At 42.0% G+C, this 25,135-nt stretch overlaps 1 protein-coding gene and 1 pseudogene across 1 annotated transcript in view; both read left to right on the top strand.

Moving 5' to 3' along the window:
- Atpaf1 (ATP synthase mitochondrial F1 complex assembly factor 1) overlaps window positions 1-17,602 on the top strand; it is a 31,911-nt gene extending 14,309 nt beyond the window's left edge. Inside the window, exons 6-9 of the mRNA XM_042682618.1 lie at window positions 743-790; window positions 4,266-4,361; window positions 7,149-7,256; window positions 16,705-17,602. Of these exons, the coding sequence (XP_042538552.1) occupies window positions 743-790; window positions 4,266-4,361; window positions 7,149-7,256; window positions 16,705-16,899 (447 nt within the window). The 3' untranslated portion in view covers window positions 16,900-17,602. The remainder of the gene's footprint in view (window positions 1-742; window positions 791-4,265; window positions 4,362-7,148; window positions 7,257-16,704) is intronic.
- Window positions 12,459-16,452, top strand: LOC122108175 (annotated as a pseudogene).
- Window positions 17,603-25,135: the final 7,533 nt, after the last annotated feature.

Below are 25,135 nucleotides of genomic sequence, written 5' to 3'. Positions count from 1 at the left end.
CTCTTGATATGTATAAACCCTTACCAGTCAGCACTTTTTTTTTTTACATTTTAGATCTCTTATACTAACTCATTGTTTGAAAAGGGCTTCTCAGTTTTTCCTTGGCTTGCCTTAGTAGAGTTTAGAGCATTGGAATTCCTAATCTTCACAGGTAATTATGACAATAAAGAGCAAAGCATACGACGGATGACAATGTTGTCAGACACCTTGTATTCATATACTGTTTTGTATAATGGGAACTTCTTTGTACAACTACTTAAACATAATAAAAAATTTATCTTGGCACCAGTGGTTCACGCCTGTAATTCTAGCTACTCAGGAGGCTGAGATCTGAGGATCGAGGTTCAAAGCCAGCCTGGGCAGGAAAGTCTGAAACTCTTATCTCCAATAAACCACCAGAAAAACCGGAAGTGGCGCTGTAGCTCAAGTGGTAGAGCGCTAGCCTTAAGCTGAAGAGCTGAGGGACAGCACTCAGGCCCAAAGTTCAAGGCCCACGACTGACCAAAAAAAAAAAGTAAATTAAATTAAATCTAAATTCAAAAAAATAAAAATAAAAAGAGCAAAGTATGCATCTGACTTCCCTGCCTTTCTAATCCAAGAGTGATTTACAAATGATGGAACTTAAAAAAACATTTTTGTTGTAGTATAGTTCTAGAATTTAGTCTTGGTGAATATACTTGTGATTTTGTGGTCTTTTTTGTTTTCTTATTATGAATTAATTTTATTATTTTCCACTTTACAGAAAGAGAAGTTTGATTTGATTTGGAACCGTGCTCAGTCTTGTCCAACAGTAAGTTTCTAATGACTACATAAAGATTGCTTTCATTACTTCTAGACAAGGATATTTTTCACCTGATCCCGTATCAGTCCATACTCTCAGATGTAAATTGTTCTAGTGAGTGATATTTTTAGCCTTATGAGAGCATATTAGTTTAACCAATGAACTTTAGACTTTTTAGCTCTCCATCATAACTCAGGCCTTTCTGGTGTAGATATTAACAGTAAAAGTGCGTATTGGAAGAGACTGAAATCCTTAATCTTTACAGCCTCCTTCATAATTCTGTTTATTGATAGTCTTCTTTGCAGTTTTTGTCATGCTATTCTGGAAGTTAGAGATACAGGTGATTATTTTATGAACAATACAGTTGCACAGAAAATAAGAATAAAAATGAATGGAGCTAAATCAAATTAAAAGGTTTATGCATGCAAAAAAAAAATTACCAGAACCAAGAGACAGCCTATGGAATGGGAGAAAATCTTTGCTAGCTATTCAACAGATAAGGGATTGGATTAATATCCAAAATACACAATGAGCTCAAAGAAATTAAACAAAAAAAGCCAGATAATCCAGTTAATAAGTGGGCAAGTGAATTGAACAGACAGTTCTCGAAGAAGAAATGCAGAAGATTAACAAATATATAAAGAGGGGCTGGGAAGGTGGCTCAGTGGTAGAGTGCTTGCCTTGCATGCCTGAGGCCCTGAGTTCGATTCCTCAGTACTACATGCGCAAAAAGAAAAAAGCGGGAAGTGGCGCTGTGGCTCAAGTGGTAGAGCATTAGCCTTGAGCTGAAGAGCTGAGGGACAGTGCCCAGGCCCAGAGTTCAGGCCCCACGACCAGACTCCCCCCGCCCAAAAAAAATACATAAAGAACTATTGAACATCCTTAATGTAATGGGAAGGTGGGACAGACTCCTCCTACCTCTTGGCTAAGTCTCCGCCCAGGACTTGTGTCACCTAGGTAACTGGCACACCTTGAGTCCTCTCCCCCCCCCACCCCCCATGAGGTCACATCCTGGGAAGGTCTCAGGCCCTGAGGTCATATCCTCATCACTGTGGCCACACCTCCCCTACTTGGCCACGCCTCCCCATCTCTTCCCTACTTAAACCCAGGTGAGACATGGGCCTGCCCCTTAGGTCATGTGGTCTCTATGGGGTAAGGTGGGAACAGGCAGTTGGGAATAAATAAACTTCTCTTCCTGCTTGAAAACCATGTGGTGTTCTCTATTGGCTACCTAATTAAACCGACCTATTTAATTTACCTAACAGCCATAGTGGAAATACAAATCAAAGCTACACTAAGAATCTATCTTATCCAGTCAAATAACAAAATGCTAGCAAGGATGCAGGGGAAAAGAAATTTTCATACACTGTTGGTGAGACTGTAAACTAGTACAACCACTATGGAAATCAGTATGAAAGTTCTACAATAAAAATAGGACTGACCTTTTGACCCCACCATATCACCACTGGGCATATATCCAGAAGAGTGCAAACTATATTACAGCACAGTGCACAATACCCAAACTCTAAGTTAACCAAGGTATTCCTCAACAGATGAATGGATAAAAATGATATATACTATGAAATCTGAAACAGCTATAAAGAAAAATGAAGTTATGTCATTTGCAAGGCAGTGGATACAATTAAAATGAGATAGGCTTAGAAAGGCACAAAGGTTATCTCATCTAATAATAATAAATCAGAGCCTGAATGCTTGGCAATAAGAAGAAACTCCAAGATGTATATTAGGTTTTGTTTTGTTCTGGCACCATTTCTTCTCTACCAGCCATCCCCAATTCTAAACATAAAACTAACCACTTAATAATGTTTAGTCTGGGCTCAGTGGTTGCTCAGTGGTAGAGTGCTTGCCTTGCATGCATGAGGCCTTGGGTTTGATTCCTCAGCACCACATAAGCAGAAAAAGCCAGAAGTGGTGCTGTGGCTCAAGTGGTAGAGCACTAGCCTTGAGCTGAAGAGCTGAGGGACAGCGCCCAGGCCCAGAGTTCAAGCCCCATGACTAGCAAAAATAATAATAATAATAATAATAATAATAATAATGTTTAGTCTGTAGCCATTTGCCATTTGTGATCTTAATTGATAAAAATAGATAATAATTTAATAATTAGAATAAAATTAATTAAAATAATTCTGTAGCATTACATAGTTTAGAAATCAAAAGAGACCCAGATATTTAGCCAGATAAAAGTAGGTAAGATTCCATACAACATTGGTAATTTAATTAATTAAGAATTATGTTTACAGGGGCTGGGAAGGTGGCTCAGTGGTAGAGCACTTGCCTTGCATGCATGAGGCCCTGGGTTTGATTCCTCAGCACCACATAAGCAAAAAGAAAAAAGCCTGAAGTGGCGTTGTGGCTCAAGTGGTAGAGCGCTAGCCTTGAGCTGAAGAGCTGAGGGACAGCGCCTAGACCTAGAGTTCAGGCCCCACGACTGGACCCCCCCCCCCAAAAAAAAAAAAAAAAAAAGAATTAGTTTACAGATTGTTATAATCAATAAAGAAAGCAAAGTTACATGCATAGAGTTTGGTAAGATTCAAGTTATTATTTTTTTTTTTTTTTTGGGTCCGGTTGTGGGGCCTGAACTCTAGGCCTGGGCTCTGTCCCTCAGCTCTTCAGCTCAAGGCTAGCGCTCTACCACTTGAGCCACAGCGCCACTTCTGGCTTTTTTCTTTTTGCTTATGTGGTGCTGAGGAATCAAACCTAGGGCCTCATGCATGCAAGGCAAGTGCTCTACCACTGAGCCACCTTCCCAGCCCCAGATTCAAGTTTTTAAATGTGAACACTATGTCCTATTAATGGTTATACCTACACATTAAAAGAATTCATGAAAGTGGCGCTGTAGCTCAAGTGGTAGAGTGCTTACCTTGAGCTGAAGAGCTGAGGGACAGCGCCCAGGCCCAGAGTTCAAGCCCCACAACTGACAAAAAAAAAAAAAATTATATACATGAGCAGGGCGCCAGCGGCTCACGCCTGTAATTCTAGCTACTCAGGAGGCTGAGATCTGAGGATCGCGGTTCAAAGCCTTCAAAGCCAGCCTGGGCAGGAAAGTCCATGAAAACTCTTTATCTCTAATAAACCACCAAAACCGGAAGTGGCACTGTTGCTCAAGTGATAGAGCCCTAGCCTTGAGCTGAAGAATTGAGGGACAGTGCTCAAGCTAGAGTTCAAGGCCCACAACCGACAAGAAAAAAAAAAAGGTATAGAAGACACCAAGTACCAGATAGATTTTAAATCTAGATTGAAAGGGTGTAGAGGTATCCTCAAATAGTATCTCTAATGCTTGTTTTCTTATGTGAGTTGAGAAGTACACGAGTGTTCATTATATTATCACATGCATTTTGTGGTTTAAAAAGAAGTATTTTAAAAACCAAGCACTGAAGGTAGAGGGATTGGTTCAGGTAGTTGGTCATGTAGCAAATGACTTTATTTCTTTATTCATTTGTCTCCTTATGTATCTTTCCCACAGTTTCTGTGTGCACTGCCAAGAAGGGAAGGTTATGAGTTCTTTGTAGGACAATGGACAGGTACTGAACTCCACTTCACTGCACTTATAAACATTCAGGTAAGTGGCTTGTGCCCTAAGACACTCAAAGGTAGAAGAAAGAAGCCTGTCATTTGATGAAACTGAGAGAGTTTGCTGAATTCCAGCAGTGCTTCCAATGACCCTGATGAATTGTCATACTTTGAAAGATGGGATAATTTTTAGACCCTACGTAATACCCATATATTAGAAGATCCCAGATCCATATCTGACTATATCTGGTTCTCTTTTGTCTCTTTACTAGACCTCTACAGCACTTACAGCATGCCTCATGTAACAAACTTGGCAAAGTTGGAATGTTTTCTTTTTTTTTTTTTTTTTTTTTGGCAGTCTTAGAGCTTGAACTCTGGGACTGGGTACTATCCCTGAGTACCTTTTGCTCAAGGCTAGTGCTCTACCACTTGAGCCACACCTCCACAGAATTTTCTGTGATTAATTGGAAATAAGCGTTTTACAGACTTCTGCCCTGGCTGGCTTCAGACTGCAATCCTTAGATCTTACTTAGCCTTCTGAGTCTTTAGGATTACAGGTGTGAGCCACCAGCACCCAGCCAGGATGTTAACTTTTTTTTTTTTTTGGTCATGGGACTTGAACTCTGAAGCTGAACGCTGTCCCTCAGCTCTTCAGCTCAAGGCTAGCACTCTACCACTTGAGCCACAGCACCACTTGCAGATTTTTCTGCTTATGTGGTACTGAGGAATTGAACCCAGGGCCTCATGCCTACAAGGCAGGCACTCTATCACTGAGCCACATTCCCAACAAGCCAACTCAGCCCCTTTCCTGTGGTGAGGTAAATCATTTCCATTTAATAAATTGTACTCTGTTTGCTTGCTTTTTTCCTTTTGTTTTATTCCCAAATATTAGATTTTTAAAAGGTAGATTTGAAGCCTTTCATTTTAAATCTCATTCACTAGGATTGACATTTTATTTTATTTGGGGGGGGGTCTGGTCATGGGGCCTGAACTCTCGGCCTGGGTGCTCTCCCTCAGCTCAGCTCAAGGCTAGCGCTCTACCAGTTGAGCTACAGCGCCACTTCCGGTTTTTTTCTGTTTGCTTATGTGGTGCTGAGAAATCGAACCCAGGGCCTTATGCATGCAAAGCAAGCACTCTACCACTGAGCCACCTTCCCAGCCCCAAGATTGACATTTTATATTTGAAGGCTACATCTGGCAAAAACAAGCATGTTGTTATATTACCTTTAAAGTTGAGGCAAACTAAAGTAAGGGACCAGCTTTTCACATTATTTTATAATTCATCTAGCATTCATTGAGCTCGAATTCTAGTAGCCAATATCTGATGTACTTATTATAAATCATATATTTTATATACATGTGATTTATTCCTCACAAATATACCACAATATAGTTTAATGTTATTTTTTCTGTTTACAGAAAAGAAAATGGACTTGAACTAGTTAGTTCATAGTGCTAAGTGACAGAGATGAGGTTATATGACAGTCTAGGTTATATGAATCCAGAGTCATTGAATTTGACCTCTATGACATTGTGTTGGAAATTGTGCTAGCACCTAGAGAACGCTATTAACTTTTTTTTTTTTTTTTTTGTCGGTCATGGGGCCTGAACTCTGGGCCTGGGCTCTGTCCCTGAGCTTTTTTGCTCAAGGCTAGCACTCTACCACTTAAGCCAAGTACCACTTCCAGCTTTTTCTGCTTATGTGGTGCTAAGAATCGAACCCCGGGCCTCAAGGCAAGCACTCTACCACTGAGCCACCTTCACAGCCCAACCTAGAGATCTATGAGATCAGGATTCTGCTCTTGTATCCAAAAAAAAAGATCCAGAAATATAATTATGACCAAAATTATTAGCATAATATTAGAAGTCAAATTAGAAGTGTTTAATAGAACTAAGAACTACTAAGAATAAACATCCATAGTTAGATATCCTATCTTGCTGAACTTTTAGAGATGAAGTTCAATAATCTCTTTTTGAGTGTAGTTGTTTACTTTTTTTTTATATTATATAAGGGCTTTAGTTTTAAATTCAAACCTTTCTTCCTAGTCTAGACTTGAGATCGAGCAACCACTGTGCCAACCATTCTTTATGAAGTTAGTCTATTCCTATTCTCTCTTCTGCCCCAACCAGATAATATTTTAAAACTACACACCAGAATTCTGGCCTATGTGCAAACTCCAGCTCTTGCTATAGCTAAAAAGAGCTCAGTCTTGGGGCTGGGAAGTTGGCTCAGTGGTAGAGTGCTTGCCTTGCATGCATAAGGCCCTGGGTTCGATTCCTCAGCACCACATAAGCAAAAAGAAAAAAGCCGGAAGTGGTGCCGTGGCTCAAGTGGTAGAGCGCTAGCCTTGAGCTGAAGAGCTGAGGGACAGCGCCCAGGCCTAGAGTTCAGGCCCCACAGCCAGACCCCCAAAAAAAACAAAAACAAAAGAGCTCAGTCTTCAGACCTAGCCAAGGGGAGTAGATTTCCGCTATGAAATGCACTAGTTCATAAAAGTGGCAATTACACAAGCACACTGTTTTCTTTAGAATTTGATTTGGTAGCTGCTCATGCCATTTTGTTTTTAAATGTATGGCCATAATGAAGGATTCACTGCCTTCTATAAACATTTTCTGGGAAAAAAGCCAAACCTTTTGCAATTGAAGACACAAATAACACCGTGCAAATTGTCAGTTTCCCCATGCCTTTGCAGGCCTGACCTTGCCTCCACATACCAGTCCTCCAACTCAATAGCCACCCAAAGGGCTGTTAAGAGCCAGACTTTCCTCCAGACTCTATTGCTTTGAAATTGCAGCTTGTGGTGGTGGTGGCTCTGATAAGTGTTCCTCCTTACAGACCCGGGGGGATGCTGCAGCCAGCCAGCTGATTTTATATCACTACCCTGAACTTAAAGAAGAAAAGGGCATAGTGTTGATGACAGCTGAAATGGATTCCACATTTCTGGTAAGAATCAACATTTACCACTTTTGATTTACTTATAGGCCCAAAAGGCATTACTCATCTATAAAAAGCTCATGAGAGGTCAAATTGCAGCAAACTATATGACCTTTGCTTCTTACAAAGTTGAAAATAATTTGTCTTGTTCATGTTCTTCCAAGTGGAAGTTAGGGGGCTGGGAAGGTGGCTCAGTGGTAGAGCGCTTGCCTTGCATGCTCAAGGCCCTGGGTTCGATTCCTCAGCACCACATAAGCAAAAAGAAAAAAGCCGGAAGTGGCGCTGTGGCTCAAGTGGTAGAGCACTAGCCTTGAGCTGAAGAGCTGAGGGACAGTGCCCAGGCCCAGAGTTCAGGCCCCACGAACAGGCCCAAAAAAAGAAACAAAAACAAGTGGAAGTTAGTACAGATCCTCAATCACTTATTTATAATTCTGAAATCCACAGATGTAAAAATCGTTGTTTTTTTTTTTTATAACTTTCTTGGTCTCAAAAACTTACCTGACTTAAACTCACTTTGGAGCTAAATCCTTACTTAAATCATCTCAGGCTCTGTATAGTCCTAAATAATTCACTTGTAGATAATGTTATGTATTTGTTAGGGAAATATTACTAAGTTTGATTATAAGGAATTGCTTAATATACAACTATGCATTATCTTCATCTATAACTTTCTAAAATCCAATCATTCTGAGTCCAGGGATTCTGACCTAGGGATTTCAATGAAGAGGTTAAAAAGAAAACAGCTACATCCATGAAGGGATGAGTTCAGTCTAGAATAGTTCTTAGACTTTTATCCTCTGCCACATTGTTTGTCTATACAACTGTCACCATCCCTAATGATCTCTTTTTCTCCTTTTCCATTCTCAGTTGAGAGGCACTAGGCTAGAGTATCAACTACATGCCCATAGCTAATGATGCCATTGTGTTCTCCCTGTATATCCAGGTGCCATAAGAAGAATTATGACTACTTCACAGCTTGTTTGTCTAGTCCTTGCTTGTTTCTGTTTCATTTATCTGACAGAGGTAGATCACAGTGCCTTCAAAATACTGAGCACTTTAGAGCCTTTTCTCCCTAAGATTCATTGCAATAACCACTTGATTTTCTTCAGGTGGTTAGAGCATCATACAGAGACAAAAGAAAAGATTTAGCTAGTATCTTTTTTTTTTTTTTTGGGGGGGGGGGTCCGGTCGTGGGGCCTGACTCTGGGCCTGGGCGCTGTCCCTCAGCTCTTCAGCTCAAGGCTAGCACTCTACCACTAGAGCCACAGCGCCACTTCCGGTTTTTTTCTTTTTGCTCATGTGGTGCTGAGGAATCGAACCCAGGGCCTCATGCATGCAAGGCAAGCGCTCTACCACTGAGCCACCTTCCCAGCCCCATTAGCTAGTATCTTACAGTAGCAGTTGGTCCCAAGGTCTAGAACATAGTGGGGACTCTCTTCACTGTTTATTATACCAAAAACTGCTCAGTCCCATTTCTTCCAATTTCCTTTCTCTTAAACCCTTCTATCCATCACACTCAACTGGAAGTCACCTCAGATCCAATCCAGAAATATGAGGTTGCCATTAACTGAGATAGACAGTATTGCAGAAGGAATTGTTTGCTCTCCTGAAGGAGCTGACATTTGGACCTATTAAATCTAAGACACCTGTTAGATAGCCAAGTAGTAAGAGATTAGACATATGAGCCTGGTGTTCAGGGGAGAGAGCCAGTTTATAGGCATTAGTATAGGAGTTGTCAGAGATCATATTTAAAGTACAGAACTGAGTGAAATAACAAGGAAATAAATGAAGGTTCAAAAGAGAAGAGGTGAGCAGGGCACCGGTGGCTCATGCCTGTAATCGTAGCTACTCAGGAGGCTGAGATCTGAGGATCACGGTTCAAAGCCAGCCCAGGCAAGGAAAGTCTGTGAGACTCTTATCTCCACTAGAAAATCAGAAGTGGCACTGTGGCTTAAGCAGTACAGCACTCCCCTTGAGCTGAAAAGCACAAGGACAGCGCCCAAGCCCAGAGTTCAAGTCCCATGGCCCATAAAAAGAAAAAAGAAAAAGTACGAAATTGTTTTCTAGAATTGGTCTGTAAGCAATAGCCTATAGGTCAGACTCAATCCACTACTTGTTTTTATGAGACCAGGGTTAAGAATATTTTTCTCAGCCGGGCGCCAGTGGCTCATGCCTGTAATCCTAGCTAGTCTGGAGGCTGAGATCTGAGGATCACAGTATAAAGCCAGCCAGGGCAGGAAAGTCCGTGAGACTCTTATCTCCAATAAACCACCAGAAAACTGGAAGTGGCACTGTGGCTCAAGTAGTAGAATGCTTGCCTTGAGCTGAAGAGCTGAAGGACAGTGCCCAGGCCTAGAGTTCAAGCCCCATGACTGACAAAAAAAAAGAGTATTTTTCTCTATCTTTAAATAGTTACTGGAGGGGACTTAAAAAAATAGGATATTTCATGACATGCAAAAAATATATGAAATTCCAATTTTCAATGTCTACAAATCAATTTTTACTGGAACTTAGCTATGCTCATTCATTTATTTATGGCTATGTTTGCTCTACAACAGAGAGTGCTAGCCACTCAGTAAAAGCATCTGGTACAGAGTTTAAGCCCTGGTCTTGGAATAAAAAAAAGAGAAAGAGAATTGAATAGCTACAACAGAGACAAATAACCTACAGAACTGAAAGTATTTACTGTTTAAAGCTTAACTATCCTTAGTCTCAAGGAATGAAATATCTCTGCAAGTATGAGTATCAAAAGAGTCAGATTAAACTAGCCAACTGACTTTTTAATTTTTTAATTTTTATTTTTTTGTTGGTCATGGGGCTTGAACTCGGCCTGGGTGCTGTCCCTCAGCTCTTCAGCTCAAGGCTAACACTCTGCCACTAGAGCTACAGCACTTTACATTTTCTGGTAGTTAAGTGGAAATAAGAGTCTCAAGGATTTCCTGCCTGGACTGGCTTTGAACCAACCACAATCCTCAGATCTCAGCCTCAAGAGTAGCTAGGATTACAGGTATGAGCCAGAAGCGCCTGGTGGGCAACTGATTTAAGGAAGTAAGTAAGGGACCAAAAGTTAAAGGTGAGGGGCTGGGAAGATGGCTCAGTGGTAGAGTGCTTGCCTTGCATGCCTGAGGCCCTGGGTTCAATTCCTCAGCACCACCTAAGCAAAATGAAAAAAGCCGGAAGTGGCACTGTGGCTCAAGTGGTAGAGCTCTAGCCTTGAGCTCAAGAGCTGAGGGACAGCGCCCAGGCCCAGAGTTCAGGCCCCACGACTGGACCCAAAAAAAAAAAAAAGTTAAAGGTGAATGCAAAGGAATAAGATTATCACTCCATAAAGTATATTACCAAAAGGGGGGCTGGGAAGGTGGCTCAGTGATAGAGCGCTTGCCTTGCGTGCTTGAGGTCCTGGGTTCGATTCCTCAGCACCACAAAGGAAAAAGCCGGAAGTGGCGCTGTGGCTCAAGTGGTAGGGCGCTAGCCTTGAGCTGAAGAGCTGAGGGACAGCGCCTAAGCCCAGAGTTCAGGCCCCACGACCAGACCCAAAACAAAACAAACAAACAAAAAAAACAACAAAAAGTATATTACCAAAAGGAATTTCTTCTGTCTTTTAATCTTCTTACCTACAATCAGTGTATCAAGCTCTGCCTGTTCCCTTCACATTTCTTGGCTCATTTGGACATTCAGGTCAATCATGTAATAATAATTGGTCATTCTGGTCAATAATTATATTATTGAGAGATGGACAAAGAGGGAAGTGAAAAGATTAAGAGAAGTTAGTCACAGAAAGAATTGTAGGGTTGACAGTGGCTGAAGGTGACATGAACTGGAATGGTAGGAAACAATAAACAAAGTACAGAAGTTTATATTGAGAATTGGAAAAGATATAATAACTGACAATGGCAAGGTTTGATTTGGCCATAGAAGTAAGTACTACAGGGGCTGGGAAGGTGGCTCAGTGGTAGAGCACTTGCCTTGCATGCTCGAGGCCCTGGGTTCAATTCCTCAGCACCACATAAGCAAAAAGAAAAAAGCCAGAAGTGGCACTGTGGCTCAAGTGGTAGAGTGCTAGCCTTGAGCTGAAGAGCTGAGGGACAGCGCCCAGGCCCAGAGTTCAGGCCCCACGACCGAACCCAAAAAAAAAAGTAAGTACTATATTTTCTGTTCTTTGCCAAGCACAGCATCTGATTATATTTTCAATGGATACTAGAGGTCAGAGGAGGCTCTTTCTGCCTTTTGCTGTTTTTAGCACTTCATTCAGATAATCTCAAATTGTTTCATAATTCTTACCATCATTAAAGTTTGTTTTCTGGCCTTAACACATTTGACAGACTACCGGACTATGTTCAGTTTGTTATACAGAAATTCGATCACAAGATACAGAAAAGCCACATTTTGAGAGGTCAGATCAGGAGTCTTTATTATATTATCAAGCCAGCAACTGTGAACAGACATCTGTCCCCAAAAAAACTTGCATCCTTGAGTATACTTAATATTGTTAGGAAACTGAGCTACAAAGGTAGGAGAGTAAAGAAAGAGCAGAGGGATGGGAATGGGACTTAGTGGTAGAGTGCTTGCCTGCCATGCATGAAGCTCTGGGTTCAATTCCTCAGTACCACATAAACAGAAAAATCCAGAAAAGTGGTGCTGTGGCTCAAGTGGTAGAATGCTAGCCTTGAGCAAAGGTAGCTTAGGGACAGTGCTCAGGCCCTGAGTTCAAGCTCCAGGACTGGGAAAGAGAGGTGGGGGGGAAGGAAGGAAGGGAGGGAGGGAGAGAGGGAGGGAAAAAGAAAGGGAAGGAAGGAAAAGAAGGAAGGAAGGAAGAAAGAAAGAAGGAAAAGAAAAGAAAGAAAGGGGGCTGGGAAGGCGGCTCAGTGGTAGAGCACTTGCCTTGCATGCCTGAGGCCCTGGTTTCGATTCTTCAGCACTACATAAGCAAAAAGAAAAAAGCCAGAAGTGGTGCTGTGGCTCAAGTGGTAGAGCGCCAGCCTTAAGCTGAAGAGCCCAGGCCCAGGGTTCAGGCCCCATGACCGGACCCGAAAGGAAGGAAGGAAGGAAGGGAGGGAAGGAGGGAGGGAGGGAGGAAGGAAGGGAGGGAGGACGGAAGGGAGGGAGGGAGGAAGGGAGGGAGGACAGAAAAAACAATTTCAACAAACCAGATCAACTCTAATGGAGAGTTAAAAGTGGGAAGCCATTGTGACCTGAGGAGAATCAGGAGACATGAGGCTTGTGCAAAACGGTAGCTGAGGTGGTCTGGCCTAAATAGGGTCATAGTCAGAGTTTAGGGTCACAGGAAGGTGGAGAGTTCAAAGAGTCTCTCGAGTTCATGGTATAGATCTGGCAGATCCAATAACATGTTGTCCAAGTCACCATCCCTGCCTCTAGGCATTCAGGCATGCCCATCACCTGGGGGTGGGATTTTACCTTCATCTACCAAGATGCCAAAATGGCACCAGTTAGACCCAGTATCCATATTTCAAGTTTGCCTTGTATAAAACAACTTGGCTCTGAGGTTCCAATGTTGTCCACTATTAGACATGTTAGAATTTGTTGTGGAGCTAAATAGCATAGAGAAGAGAAAGCTAAACATAATATGAACATGTGATCTTCTGCCTGTGCCTATATAAAATGTGCACTTTGGGCATAGTATTTTCAGCTATAATAAAGCAATGAATAGAAATTTGTGCGCCCCCTCCCCCTTAATTTCTCTGCCTTGGGAGCAAGCTCTCCTGCCACATCCCCTGAAGAGATAAGCCTGCTCCAAGTTTGTCTCCATCCCGTCCTTGGTCAGGAACACCTCTCAGCTGCTGAGTCAACCACTATCTGCACCAACCAGCGACAGACCAATGAGAGCCGTAGCAGCTTGGCAAGCCCACATCTCCTGACCTCATTTGTCATCAACTGCAGATTCCAGACCATGGCATTTCAAGGGCCATGGACATGATATTGGGGTTGGAGCTGCCACAGTTGGGGTGGCTGGCTCTGGGGCTGGAATTTTTACTGTGTTTGGGAGCTTCATCATTAGTTATTCCAGGAACCTTTCTTCCATGCCATTTTGGGCCTTGCCCTCTCAGAGGCCCTGGAACTCTTTTTCCTGATGATGGCCTTTCTCAGTCCTCTTTGCCATGTGAAAAAGCCATCTCCACCACCCAATATTTTTTCTCTCATGTCTTGTCTGCCCTGTATGTTCCTTTTTCTGTACCTCCCCAGGAAGTCTGGGGAAAGTGCTTGGCTCAGGGTTTGACAGAGGAAAGACTAAATACTGTATTAATAAGAAAAAACGGTGGGGGGCTGGGAAGGTGGCTCAGTGGTAGAGTGCTTGCCTAGCATGCATGAGGACCTGGGTTCGATTCCTCAGCACCACATAAATAGAAAAAGCCGAAGTGGCGCTGTGGCTCAAGTGGTAGAGCATTAGTTGAGGGGACAGCCAGCGCCCAGGCCCAGAATTCAAGCCCCATGACCGACAAGAGAGAGAGGGAGAGAGAGATTTGTGGAAACTAGAGATTTCTTCTGAACTAACTAACCTTCAGGCTAAGATGTTAGTGGCATACTAAAAACAAAACAAAACAACAACAAAAAACTAGTCCTAAGCCAGGTGCTGGTGGCTCATGCCTGTAATCCTAGCTACCCAGGAGGTTGAGATCTGAGGATCATGGTTCAAAACCAGCCCAGGCAGGAAAATCTGTGAGACTCTTATCTCCAATAAACCACTAGAAAACCAGAAGTGGCTCTGTGGCTAAAGCAGTAGAGTGCTCACCTTGTGCTGATGGGACATCGCCCAAGCCCAGAGTTTGAACCCTATAACCGACAAAAAAAAAAAAAACTATCCCTGTGTGACCCCCACATCTGCATCAATAGATGATTCAGTAGTATAGAGTTGATGCAAGAACAGGATTTTGGGATTTGGGTGGGGGAGGAGGTGGCACAGAGGGAACAAGAATGCTTCCTGGGGGTGACACCTAGGTTTAACATTCCAAGACAAGCAGGAGTCTGACCAGTTCACTCACTTTGACGAAGGAAGCACAGGAAGGAAGACTGTTTTCAGTTGAGGGAATAGCATCAGAAAATATTAAGAGATATAAAATCACTGGGTGTTACAAATGGTTTTGTGTCACTGGTATGTAAAACAAAGGAAGTTTGGTGGGTATGTTTAGAGATGGGCTCTATACTGAAGACGTGAAAGAATCATTAAAGGATTTGAACAGGGAGTAACTCATAAGGAACTGTTTTTTTTTTAAGACCATAAATCTTAATTATTTGCATCCTAACCATTTTGTTCTTCTAGTCTGGTCAATGTAGTCATTTAGAAGACAGTTGCTGGGCTGGGAAGGTGGCTCAGTGGTAGAGCTCTTGGCTTGCATGCATGAGGCCCTGGGTTCGATTCCCCAGCACCACATAAGAAAAAAGAAAAAAGCAGGAAGTGGCGCTGTGGCTCAAGTGGTAGAATGCTAGCCTTGAGCTAAAGGGCTGAGGGACAGCACCCAGGCCCAGAGTTCGGGCCCCACAACTGGATGCAAAAAAAAAAAAAAAAAAAGACAGAAGGAATCAGTTCCATTAATATACTTTTAAAATATTTTTATTGTTATTGTAAAGGTGATGTACAGAGAGCTTACAGTCATATAAGTCAGGTAAAGAGAACATTGCTTTTGGGCTGGGAAGATGGCTCAGGGGTAGAGCACTTGCCTTGCATGCCTGAGGCCCTGGGTTCGATTCCTCAGCACCACATAAGCAAAATGAAAAAAGCCGGAAGTGGCGCTGTGGCTCAAGTGGTAGAGCTCTAGCCTTGAGCTGAAGAGCTGAGGGACAGCGCCCAGGACCAGAGTTCAGGCCCCATAACCGGACCCAAAAAAAAAAAAGAACATTGCTTTTTGGACAATGTCACCCCTTTCAACACGCGCTTTCCCAGTTTTTCCCTCCCATCCTCGACTCATTAATGTAATTTATTGAACAACACAAGAGTTAGTATATTTATCTTCTTGTGTCTTACAAAGAGAGGAGGGTACTGCTTTATACTGAGAATCAAGAGAATAAAAAGTGTACTTAATAAGGAGGAAGAAGTACTTTCCATAATGCTCCATGAGAGACACACAGATGTACGTCTCTCCATGTCTCACCTCTCAACCCACCATACTAGTTGCCTTCAGACTTTCACTAGTAGGAGGAGCCCTTTATCCAAACAAAGCCTTTTTTTGGGGGGTGGGGGTCCGTGCGTGGGGCCTGAACTCTGGGCCTGGGCACTGTCCCTCAGCTCTTCAGCTCAAGGCTAGTGCTCTACCACTTGAGCCACCTTCCCAGCCCCCCAAACAAAATCTTACATAAACCCACACAATATAACAACTAAAACTCAGATGAAAGCGCCCTGAGGTACTCACAGAATATCCAAGCTGCAGAAGTTTGGACAGCACTGTTCTAGAGTGAGCACATCTGGGCTTACCCCTCCCCGCACCATTTTAAGTCTCAAATACTGATTGATATCAGAGACCCTACTGATACACAACCCAGAAATGGGTGGTGTCTATCTCAGATTATTTCAGTGCATTCACTTTAGAGATTTGCTCTTGAAGCATGCTTAAGTTTAAGAAAGGTAAAATTGATTGAAGTTGAGTTATTGACCTCAGTCAGTCTTAATTATCAGAAACAGTAGCAAGTGAAGTGGAGAGTTCCAGTCCCACACTGACACTGACCAGCCCCATGACTTTGGGCCCATGCTTGAACCTTATCTGCTTTGGTTTCTTGACCTATTAAATGAGAACTAGAAGGCTCCTATTCTAAAGCTCTTTTAGTTTAAAGGAGCCAGGTTAAGGGGAAAAAGCTTTTGATTAAAGATCCAGTCTGAGATTAGTGCCTGATTGTGAGAAATGACTTGAGAGTCTCATGGATAAATAGAGGTGAAGCACAGCCTATAGTATTTATAAACCCATCTTCATCATTCTGTAGCTAAACAGCACACTTTGGGCAGTTTTTAATGGGGCTTTTCTAGTATCTTCTGGGGCTTACTTTTGGCTATACGTACACGGTGATGATGGATAAGTTCTGGCCATCCAGAACTGTAAAGTGTAGAAAAAAGCCAGAGTTATTTGCAATAACCTATGCATTTCCCCCACCCATTTTCTAGCCTATGCATTTCCTTACCTCACCCATTCTGCCCTACCCCATCCCACCCATCCCCCTCACAGGGCGCTCTGCTCTGTACATTTCCCTGCACTGGATGTAGCCCTTTCTCTACCTGGGGATTGGCTATAATGGTTGCACTTTAGGGAAAACAGGCAGGGAACAAAAGGAAAGTACTAGACAGTGTAATACGTGCTATGACAGTGGTTTCATAGAGGGATATCTAACCAACACTTGGAAGGTCATAGAGCCAGGGGGACTTTCTAGAAGCAGTGACTCCAGGGTGAATCTCACCCACTATATAGAACTTTGATGTTGTGTAGGGAGGAACTTCACTACTCTTTTTGTCTTACAGAATGTTGCTGAGGCACAGTGCATCGCCAACCAAGTTCAGCTCTTCTATGCCACTGATCGGAAAGAGACCTTTGGTTTAGTGGAGACCTTTAACTTCAGGCCAAGTGAATTCAAATATATGTCTGTCATTGCTGAATTGGAACAAAGTGGACTTGGAGCAGGGTTGAAATGTGCCCAGAACCAGGATAAGACTTAGAGGTGTGAGCGTTGGCCTTTCACAGAGTTGGCTCAGCTCTGGATAGTTGAGAGCCTACCGCCTCCTCCAGCTGCAGAGTTCAGCCTCTGTAACAAGCAGTCCATAATGAATTGTCCTGTATGCTTAATACAAGAAGTGGTGATGGAGATGAGCCCTAAGACTTGAAATTCAGGAACAAAGGTACCCGAAAAGTCTGATAATTTCCTCTCAGTATACTTAAGGTTTCCTTTTAAGTGTTTTTGGTCATTTAAGCAAAAACTATCCAAGAGTCTATACACTGGTTGACTTGATTTACAGTGTGGCTGGGTACTTGCATTCTAACTGTTTTGACCTCATAACTTCCAGTTCTGCATATTTATGAATCTAAGACAGGGTAATAAGCTTGAAGATCATAGTATGATGTGAACGATACATATTCTTCCCATGCACCAGTGAGTTTGCCAAAAGTGTAATCCAGATATCCTGTTTAGACTCTAAAACCAACAGAGATTCCCATCAGGATAAAAACTTTATTTTGATGCCTGCTCCCCACCCCCAGAGTTAACATTTACTGTAGCAGGTTTGAGGTGTCAATAGATTTCAGGTAGAATTAGATAAACAGTGCCTGAATATTGTTAAACCACAGATTGCACTTGCTTCTCTACCTCTGCCTGTTGAAGAAGATCTATCAGTGTAGTGTAAATAAAACATCTTTGCAAAATGATCATTCCAGATTTGCATGTTTTTTAATTTTTTTAATTTTTTAACTTTAAATTTTATTGTGAAGATGATGTACAAAAGGGTTACAGTAACATGATTCACGTAATGAGTAATTTCCTTTTGAACAGTGTCACCCCCCTCCCTTATTCTCTCCCGGTTTTCTGCTCCTGACTTTCCTCCCCCTGTGCATGATTTTTTTTTTAAAATATAACTCTAAGCATTATATGAAAAAGTGAGTAGAGGCAAATGTTCCCAGATTGAGGGGTGAGAAAAATGTAGCAAGAAAAGAAAGTCTGGCTTTCAGTCTTTGTTACACAAAATAGTAAACTCTAAGCTGTGTGCTGTCCATAGCATTGGTGCTGTGGGCTGATTTCTTTTCAAAACTCATCTTGGACCTCATTAGTTTCTTAGAATGCCAGAAGTAAGAGCATTGTTCTCTAACATTGGAAACTCATGTGTGGTTTGTAGCTCAGTGATAGAAGGGGGTAGTGCTTACACCCCAATCTCCTGAACTCCAGGACTCAGATGCCCCTAGCATTATTGGCTCCCTGTACCAGTACTATGCATTTTGTTTGATCTAAAATGCTGCATTGTCTGCTGCTCCTGCTTAATAATCTGAATGGAAGCCATCAAAGTAGTGAATAGGAATTGAAGCAATATTGCTGTGTGTCTCTCTATGTCCTGTGACTGTCTGTATGTCTGTGTGTTTTCTTCATATGGAAGATTTTTGTAGGTTAGGCTTGTCTTCCAAGCCTTTTACATAGAATTGGCCCTTCCATTATTTTCTGAGCTATGTCTATTTGGTTGTTCTTCTGAGACAGTATATAGAATGATAATGCTTAGTTAATTTCCAGTTTCTCTAAAGATTGAGAACTGTTTTCTAGCGTAGAATCTGGACCTGTCTCTGGTCCTGACTGTTCATCTTCTGAAAGACTTGACTCTTACCAGCCTTGCCATTTTCCTTAAATACCCTCTAACCTTCTGGATGTTTTGCATGCCAAGAATCTTTGACATTAGATGGGTTTGCTTTTATGTGTCTTCAGTTATATTTTCTTTTTCCTCTAGATATACCCAGGTCTTGGCCATTGTATTATTTATAACACCTCTACCAGAGGGCAAGATGACAAAAAAAAATTACAAATGTCCATTCCTTTTATGAATTTTTCCTGCTTTATCCTCTGTTAGAACTTGCCAACGAAGGACATATCCTTATAATCGATAATTATGTTGAACTTGACTGTTCTTTATATTTATTTATCTAGGATAGTATAAAGAAATCTGTAACTTCTAATCCGTAAATCTTTCCCTGGTAGCAGGGGAAGATTGTGATATAGGGAGTTGGAAGACTGTAGAAGTGAATTTGAGCTCAAATATCAGTGTTACTATTCCTTAGCTGCTAGTGTTAAATTGCTTAAGCTGTCTAACTTTTGCTTTTTCATATGTAAATGGGGATTATAATATCTACCTCATAGGATTACTATGAAAATTAAGTTAACATACATAGACTACAGTAGAATTTAATAAATGTCAATCTGCTTCCTCATCTCTACTTCCCCTTCCCCTCATTAAATACCAACATAGACTAGTATTTCAGATGTAAAGGCCTTCTTCCAGTGTAAAAAATACATCATATCTACTTTAAGATGCATTGGAATCAACCAGAATGCTTTAAAATTCAGATTCCTAGGTCCCAGATGTGTTGGATCAGTATATGCGAAAACACTAGGACTCTACATTTTAAAATGTATTCCAGATAATTCTGATGGAGAGAATCAGCTGACCTTTGATAACCATACAGATAGATAGATAGATAGATAGATAGGGCTTGAACTCTGGGCCTGGGCACTGTCCTTCAGCTTTTCAGCTCAAGGTAAGCGCTCTACTTGAGGCTTTGAACTGTGATCCTCAGATCTCAGCCTCCTGAGTAGCTAGGATTACAGGCATGTGCCACTGGTGCCTAGCTTCATATCTTATTTATTCCTGCAGAAATACCCATTAGCTAGGTCTTATCTTTCCTGTACACATTGGCCATAGATTTTAGGTTCTTGTGCTCTTTGTCTTCCACAATGGTTCCCATTGTATATTGTAATTCTACTATGTTAATTTTTGTGTCTTTTTCCCTTCATTAGATTGTGAGTTCCTTGAGGGCCAGGATTTATCTCTATACTCAGCTTCAAGGACATGGCCTGAAGATACTCAAGTATTTGTTGAATAATAAATTATATGGATTTTAGCCAAAACATAATCTTACTGGTTTTGTGTGTGCTTCTATTTAAATATTTGGATTTAAGAGAATCAAACAGGTGTTGGTGGCTCAAGCCTGTAATCTTAGCTACTCATGAAGCTCCAATCTGACATTCACAGTTCAAAGCCAGCTTGAGCAGGGAGAAAAAAAAATCAGTCTACAGACAGGTAGGTAAATGGATGGATGGATGGAATTTGTTTATTTTTTGCATTGCTACCAATTATAAATTATACCCAGATCCTCATGCACTCTAGGCAAGCACTTCACCACTTATCTCTATTCCTCAGCCCCAGAATCATTTAAGACATAGAGATTGAGAATTTGCTGAGTAAAAATATTTGCAAACCAAAATACCAAATTACACACAAAATCTCTATCTCAACTGATCCTCTGGTATTACCTTGTAGATTGTGGATGTTTACACAGAACCCTTATTCTGAAGCACTGTGTTTAGTGCTGCACATGGGAGGATGAGTAGGGTAGGATCATTGCTCTCACTCTCTGTGTCAGCTACCTGCTCTCTCCTCCCTTTGAATCTGTGCCATACATGTAGCACCTGGTTACAAGTTGCCTTGCTTTGTTCTCAGGATGTTCATAGTCACATGCTGTGGTTTTTGCATTCTCCATATGCCATTCTCTATGACTGGGTCAGACTTAGAGAAGAGGTATTACTGTACCACTTAATTTATCATTGTTTAGCAGTTGATCATACATATATATATATATATATTTTTTTTTTTTTTTTTTGGTCGGTCATTGGATTTGAACTCGGTCTGAACGCTGTCCCTCAGCTCTTCAGCTCATGGCTAAAGCTCTACCACTTGAGCCACTGCACCACTTCCAGTTTCCTGAGTGGTTTATGGGAGATAAGAATCTCACAGACTTTCCTGCCCGGGCTGGCTTTGAACCAGGATCCTCAGATCTCATCCTCCTGAGTAGCTAGGATTACAGGTGTGAGCTACTGGTGCTTGGCTAGTTAATCGTATTTTAAAGTATCTGTTACATACCAAGAAGTTATGAAGAACTGGCAAATACAACTATAAGCAAAACAAATAAGGCCTGTGTTCTGTAGTTTTTATTCTCATGAAGAAGACAAAACCAGTAACATGATTTCAAATAATGCTGCAAAAATAAAGTAATGTGATAGACTGAGGAGTAGAGGCAATAAAGTAACAGTTAAGAAAATGATCTCTGCAGGGGTAACAACTAATAAATAAATGTGGCTGAGTGTGCCAGGTACAGGGAACAGCAGATGCAAGGCCTTGGGACAGTGCTAAGCATGCTTGTTTCTGAGCACAGACTTAAAGGTTTAATCATTGCCCTTGAGGATCTAGCAGTTTAGGCAAGACACTGACACAAATTATAATAACACAAGGCAAACTGACCCCTGCCATCTTAGAGGAGAGTCAAGGAAGGGTATGGCATCCTGGGCACTATGGAGCATGCAAAGCTCCAGTGGTTTATGGACTAATATAAAATAACATGTAGTTTTGGGGGTTGTTTTATTTATTTATTTATTTTGTCCATTGTGGGGCTTGAATCCTGGGCCTGGTCGCTGTCCCTCAGCTCTTCAGCTCAAGGTTCCTGTTTTAGCACTTGAGCCACAGCACCACTTCTGGTTTTCTGGTGGTTAAGAGTCTTACAGACTTTCCTGCCCATTCTGGCTTTGAACCACGATCCTCAGATCTCAGCCTCCTGAGTAGCTAGGATTACAGGTATGAGCCACCAGCATCTGGCTTAGTTTTTGTTTTTGGTCAGTCATGGGACTTGAATGTGGGGCCTGGGCACTGTCCTCGAACTCTTTTTGCTCAAGGTTAGCCACAGTTCCACTTCCATTTTTCTGGTGATTAATTGGAGATAAGAGTCTCAAGGACTTTCCTGCCCAGACTGGCTTTGAACTGCTATCCTCAGAGCTCAGCCTCTGAGTAGGATTACAGGGGTGAGCCACCAGTCCTCTGCATAACATAGATTATTAAAGTTTCAAAAGGTATATGTTTTGCTCAAGAAACAGGCCACCCAGTGGGTCTAGAGCTGCCCGCACATTAATGTACTTATTAGAGCTAACCACTAACATTTTTTCTGAGGGCTTCACAGGTACAAGGCATTGTACTAAGCCCTTTTCAAGGGCTGTCTTAACCCTATCAACAACCAACCCTGTGAGGTTATCAGGAACCCACTGGTGGGTGGCATGTTCTGCATCTATCCTTTTATCCTCCTGCCCCCTCCTCCAGTTCAAAAGAGGGCAACCTCGCAGTTATATCCTACCCTAGCTCTGCAGCAAACTGCAGTCTTAAGAATATATGGGTGGCAATGGAACCAGCCCCAAGAAACATGTCTGCCAGTTTTCCTGCTGTTAGTGAAAGAACAAAATGCAAGCATTATGTGTTTCTTATTCCTTCAGACTATTTTGGAAGACATTTTATTCTTTTATTCTAATTACGGAAGACCTTTTTGGTGCTCTGCTTTGGGGCTCATGGAGCCCTTTGGTCATCCAGTGCTGCTTTTATCTCTGTCTGCTATACAAGAAACTTGGGGCACAGAAGGGAGAAAGATGGCTTGAAGGTGGTTGCCTGCATCAGGAGCCAAGCCCGGAATAGAAGCAACTCCAGGCTTAATGGTATCACATTTGTAATGTCCACTGAGCAGGGTCATTTCTCACATCCATCCAGCTACTTCTGCGCTCTTTGGGCCTCAGGAGCTAGAAATGTACGAGAAAAATTGTTTCATAGAACAAGAATCCTCCCAGTCTCCTAAAACATTCAGGATAAAGACCCCTTGGATCAGCTCACAGCAGCTTCAGGACCTCAGTACTTGATGACTTCTCCATGCTCATCTCTTCCTGGGTCCCTTCTCACTCCTTAGCTCCAACCATTCAACTGACTGGCAGCTCTCTGATCACAGGTTCTTTTGCTCTGAAAAAAAAAATTTTTTAACTGCTTTTGCTTGCTTCAAATGCCCATATTCCTTTAAAGGGCTATGCTTTTATTTATTTTTCCCCCAATCCTGGGGCTTGAACTCTGGGCCTGAGCTTCTTTTACTCAAGGCTAGCACTCTACCACTTGAACCACAGTGCCACTTCCAGTTTTTCTGATGGTTTATTGGAGATAAGAGTGTCATGGGCCGGGTGCTAGTGGCTCACACCTGTAATCCTAGCTACTCAGTAGGCTGAGATCTGAGGATCACGGTTCAAAGCTAGCCCAGGCAGGAAAGTCCGTGAGACTCTTATCTCCAATAAACCACTAGAGAACTGGAAGTAGCGTTGTGGCTCAAGTGGTAGAGCACTCACCTTGAGCTAAAGAGTGCAGGGGCAGCGTCCAAGCCCAGAGTTCAAGCCCCACGACCGACAAAAAAAAAAAAGAGTGTCAAGGACTTTCCTTCTGAGGCTGTCTTTAAACCATGATCCTCAGATCTCAACCTCCTGAGTAGCTAGGATTACAGGTGTGAGTCACCAGTGCCCGGCTCACTTGTTTTTCAAATTCCATGGAAGCCTCTCCTCCAGAAGCCATCCCCTACACCTGCACACCTTTACACTGTCCCTGCCTGGGTCACATGCTGATCTTTGTTTCCTGTTCTCCCAGCGTTTTGTGCTCAAGCTTTGCAACTTTCTCTTTCCCACTAAACTGGCTAGCCCTTGGAAGTGGACATCATATCTTACTAGACATTATATTCCTAGTGTTCAGCATGACATCTTGAACATAGAGACCGTGTGGCACCTAAATTCCTTTTGTATGACCACTATACTCAAGCTAGTTGGATCTTCAAGCATCTCTTGCACAATAAGCTAGTCCTGGAAAACACATTATGATTATATCCTCATCCCAAGCAGTGGTCATTTTTCTTGCTCTTACTGTGGAGATTACATATGGAAAATAGGCAAGGGGTTGTCATAAGAGGCAGCTAAAACCAGAGTTAGTAAACAGAAAAGACCTGGGATTACAGGCATTAGCCATCACACCTCAGGCCATCACCTCTTGACTTGAATCTTCCCTGTGGCTCTGAATTTACATTCCTGCCAACAGGTGTAATACTCCCCCTTTCCTTGGTCCTATTCTACATTTGCTATAGCAGTTACCATAGGTGTGTCCTTCAAGCTCTCATTTCTTCATCCCATTTCGACTGTGTTTCTGGTCGGGTGGGAATACCAGACACATTTTAAATTTTCTCACTGATTTTTCAGGGGAAGAGAAAGAGCAGGAGATACATGCTGAAATTCATTTGGGGTATGAGTCCTAGCAGACTCTGATATGTTTGTTTTCCATTACCTAAGTTTCATTGCAACAATACCATAAAGGTAATATTGCCATTGTATGAATGAGGATATGGGGAAACTGCTTTGTAAATGTTTTGTCAGGTCTAAATTAAAACCCAGCTGTACCTCTGATTAGTTGTCTCACTTTGGACAAGTTTATCATTCTGAGCCTTTGTGTTCTTATCTACAAACAAAATAATAGTCCTATCTTCAAAGTTGAGAAAGGATAAAACAGTATAGTGTGCATAGAGTGCACTCTGCTCCACACATAATAAATGTGCGAGATAGTAGCTGTTAGAGGAAGTACCAGAGCTCAAGGGAAATAGCTCTACAGAGGAGGTGGTATGGTACCTTCTGCTTCTGGAACATAAATCTAGAATATAGACCTTTGACTTCTAGAATATATGTTTCTAATATGCTATTTCTTCCTATACTGTATTACTAATTTCATAAATCCTTTTCCAGGAATTTGGAGGGACTGAAAGAGTAGGCATCATACCAAACTAGGGGCAGGTGTTGGGAATTTGGGAGGCTGAAGGCTGGATTTAGAAGCTGGAGGAATCAAACACAGAAGGAAAGGCATTGTTAACAGGATCAACACTATTTACCAACCACTAACCACCAGCTGGTAGGCCCAATGCCCACTCTTCATAGAAAGCAACATGGAGCTAAGGGAGTAAGAAGTGGGCAGGTAGGCAGCCCAAGATTCTGTGTGTTGAACCAGAGTCAAGAGCCAGGTAATATCTGGAGTTTTAGCCCAAGGTATAAGCCTGTATCATTTGTGGATGCCTCATCAGAGACAGTTACTTCTGTTTACAAACCTCTATCAATTCCTTGTTGATTCATTAGACATAACTGTTTATAGTTTAAATAAATCAAATCCATCTAGTTTTGTCATTTTCATACTGGTTAGACATCAGAAATACCTGAAAAACTGATTAAAGCTGTATAAAGCATTCTCTCTCCTCTCTCCCTCTTTTCCTCTCTCCCAATTCTCCAGCTAATCCTAAAGCTTATTTTTTTTAGGAGAAACTAATTTTTGT

Source organism: Dipodomys spectabilis, unplaced genomic scaffold, assembly GCF_019054845.1.
Source record: "Dipodomys spectabilis isolate Male_0828 unplaced genomic scaffold, ASM1905484v1 ptg000002l, whole genome shotgun sequence".
Taxonomy (NCBI): Eukaryota; Metazoa; Chordata; class Mammalia; order Rodentia; family Heteromyidae; genus Dipodomys; species Dipodomys spectabilis.
This window is presented reverse-complemented; position numbering and strand designations above follow the sequence as displayed.